Below are 2,751 nucleotides of genomic sequence, written 5' to 3' on the forward strand. Positions count from 1 at the left end.
TTGAAACAACATACAGAACTACCACATTTTGCTATAAGTTTGATTGCATGATAAAATATATAGTTCAGTCATGAAACTCTAGATGGCGCATTCTGACGGGGTGTTAACGTAACTGACGATATTCAGAGAGTTAAACGACTTGGCACAAGCTGATTGGTTCATGCTGCATATGCAGCCAATGAGCTTACTGCCTTGCATTTATATGGCTGGCTAGCATTCACTTGAGATTCCTGCAGCTCGCTTTCAGAGTTCTCTGAAACCCTCCACCTTCCCCAGCTCCACTTGTATAGATCTGCTACGGGGTTATTTTATATGCTATTTGTGCAGCAGCAGCATGTCTTAAATACTCACGGCACTGTATCGCCGTATGCATAGGCAGTAGCAAGTTCTTGTACTTGCTTGCAGTAGAAGCAGCAATAATCTACAACTACAGCAATAACCAACAGCAGCAGCATAGCAGATCTGTTCCGCCAAGACCAAATACATTAACATTGTCATATCCATCACCATGCTAAAATGTTCCGAGAGTTGGTCTTGATTGAAATGCCTTTACTGTGACTTTTGGCCAAATTAATGCATCCATGCTGATTAATTTCTTACTGACCTCAAACTTTTAAATGGTAGTGTAATTGTTAATTGTATCTAAAGCATGTGAGTTTATTTTGAGATCTTTGATTGCAGACTTTGGTATCTGAGCACAGTTGGAGACATTTTTGAGATCTCATCTGAGGAGGATCACACATTTAATTTTTTCCCCCCACAACATAAATCTGACAAGTGAATAACCTTATCAAAAGCTCTTGTTGTTCTGGTGGTATATTCAAGAGATCTTATTTGTGAGTATTATTTTCTGTGGTCAGGAAGTTTAAAGATCATTCATCTTCATGTACATCCATCTGACCTCCTTACAGAAACCTGGTTGTAATCCAGGTAGAATAAACATATGATCCCATCTCCAAATCTAGCTGTACACACAGCAGTCATGTTCTCTTATAAACCCGACAGACTCTCTCCTCTTTGATCGCTGGGCTTTGGCAATGTCTCACCCTCCTGTCTGTCTGCTCCTCAAAGCTCAGCTTGAAACTGTCTGTCCGCGGATCAGAGGAGCTGTCCAGACCCATGTAACCGAAAAGCCGACAACTGGACTCTCCTAGACCTGATGCTGTGTGAATACAAATGGAAAAATTATAGTGAATTACAAGGGTAAGGATGAAGATGTTCTCTCACAGCTCACTGACCTTTCAGCTGCTCCTGTCTGAGTCTCCATCCGTGTCCAGTGAGATACACGCAAGGAGGCGGACAGAAAAACCTATGAAAATGCACAAAACGATTATTTTTGGAACATGAAGAAAGAGGGTGTGCAGTAGTTTTACTTATAAATTATCTGGTAAGTGATCAAATAATTTCAAAAACATGGTTTCGGAGGGAAATAATTAGCGTTTTATACAATACAGATTGTTTCAAAGTAGCTTTACATTAATAAACAGGAAAATAACAGTACTACTGTTGTAAAATGAATCAGTTATGAAACATTCAACTGTAAAGCAGCTCTACCGAAGACAATTGCATCATTCAGCTCAAGTTAGTTTAGTTCAATATCTCAATGATTTCATTTATTAGTTTAATTAAGCTATACGCAGATGTACAGAAGGCAAGTTCATTAGTCAGTTCAATGATGGTTTATTTCAGTGTTGCAATGTTAATGTCATTATTCAGCTGAATTCAGTTGTAAAAATCAGTTAATTAAGCTTTTGAAACATGGTAGCTGGTTTCCAGCTATATTTCATATCTGGTCCAAGCTAGTTAACCAGTTGGTGGAGACCTGGTTTAATGGGTTATCCATCTTTATCAAGTTGTTTAGAGCTGGTAGACCAGCAACAAACCAGCTTCAATGTTCCAAAAACCATTTTAAGCTGGAATGATGTTTTTTTTTTTTTCTCGGCAAGGATTTGGTTTAGTCATCAGCTGGTCAACATCTCAAACCGGCAAATAACCTGAAGTTGATTTTACATTTTTCAGTATATTTATGTGTGTATATGCTTGTAAATTTCACTGATGAAAAATGTGAATGCACAGATGAAAATCATTTTTACCTCTTCTCATTGCCGTAAGACTTCTGAGCAACTTTGGCATGCAAGATGATCACTGATTGGTCAGGTCTGAATTGAAGGTATTGCCTCACTGAATCTCTGTTTACTTTTGGCAATGAGGAGAAATTTTGATCCTCCCTAGTGATGCACAAAAATATTTATTTTAAACTTAGTGTTACAAAATGGTAAAACGGTGGTAAATCCAAACGCATCCTCTCCAAAATCATGCAATTTACTCTTTGAAGTCAACTATCTGTGCATTTCTCAGAGATCCAATCTTGGAAAAGGTCTTTACCGGTTTCAACATAAATATTGTTATTATTTCAGAAAGTATTGATGCAGTGGGACATTAACAGCTTTTTTGGCTATCTTTTATGTCTGTGGTAGACCTAGTGCGCTTTCTGACATACAGCAACAAGCAGCGTTAATGATTCAGTAATAGATACGAGTTACAATAATAGATATTCTGACATAAATATAAGCCATTTTTATGTGGGTGGTTTTAATGTGTAGACTTCAGCAGAGGACAGGAACTTTCCAATTATTTTAAGAGAAAAAAAAGAAGAAAAAAAAAACACGACATGATACATTTAGGGCAATATATTTCAATATAAATCCTTTTTATTCTAATTTCCTTTTTAAATCCTTTTAGGATAAATGC

General features: G+C 37.1%; 1 protein-coding gene across 1 annotated transcript in view; it reads right to left on the bottom strand.

Moving 5' to 3' along the window:
* Nucleotides 1-2,397, bottom strand: part of rbpjl (recombination signal binding protein for immunoglobulin kappa J region-like) — an 11,352-nt gene extending 8,955 nt beyond the window's left edge. The window contains exons 1-4 of the mRNA XM_016532623.1: nucleotides 2,327-2,397; nucleotides 2,094-2,228; nucleotides 1,239-1,309; nucleotides 1,047-1,162 (exon numbers count right to left, since the gene is read on the bottom strand). Coding sequence (XP_016388109.1) covers nucleotides 1,047-1,162; nucleotides 1,239-1,309; nucleotides 2,094-2,228; nucleotides 2,327-2,397 — 393 coding nt within the window. The remainder of the gene's footprint in view (nucleotides 1-1,046; nucleotides 1,163-1,238; nucleotides 1,310-2,093; nucleotides 2,229-2,326) is intronic.
* Between the last annotated feature and the right edge of the window lie 354 nt (nucleotides 2,398-2,751).

Source organism: Sinocyclocheilus rhinocerous, unplaced genomic scaffold (assembly GCF_001515625.1).
Source record: "Sinocyclocheilus rhinocerous isolate Xijiao unplaced genomic scaffold, SAMN03320098_v1.1 scaffold875, whole genome shotgun sequence".
Lineage (NCBI taxonomy): Eukaryota > Metazoa > Chordata > Actinopteri > Cypriniformes > Cyprinidae > Sinocyclocheilus > Sinocyclocheilus rhinocerous.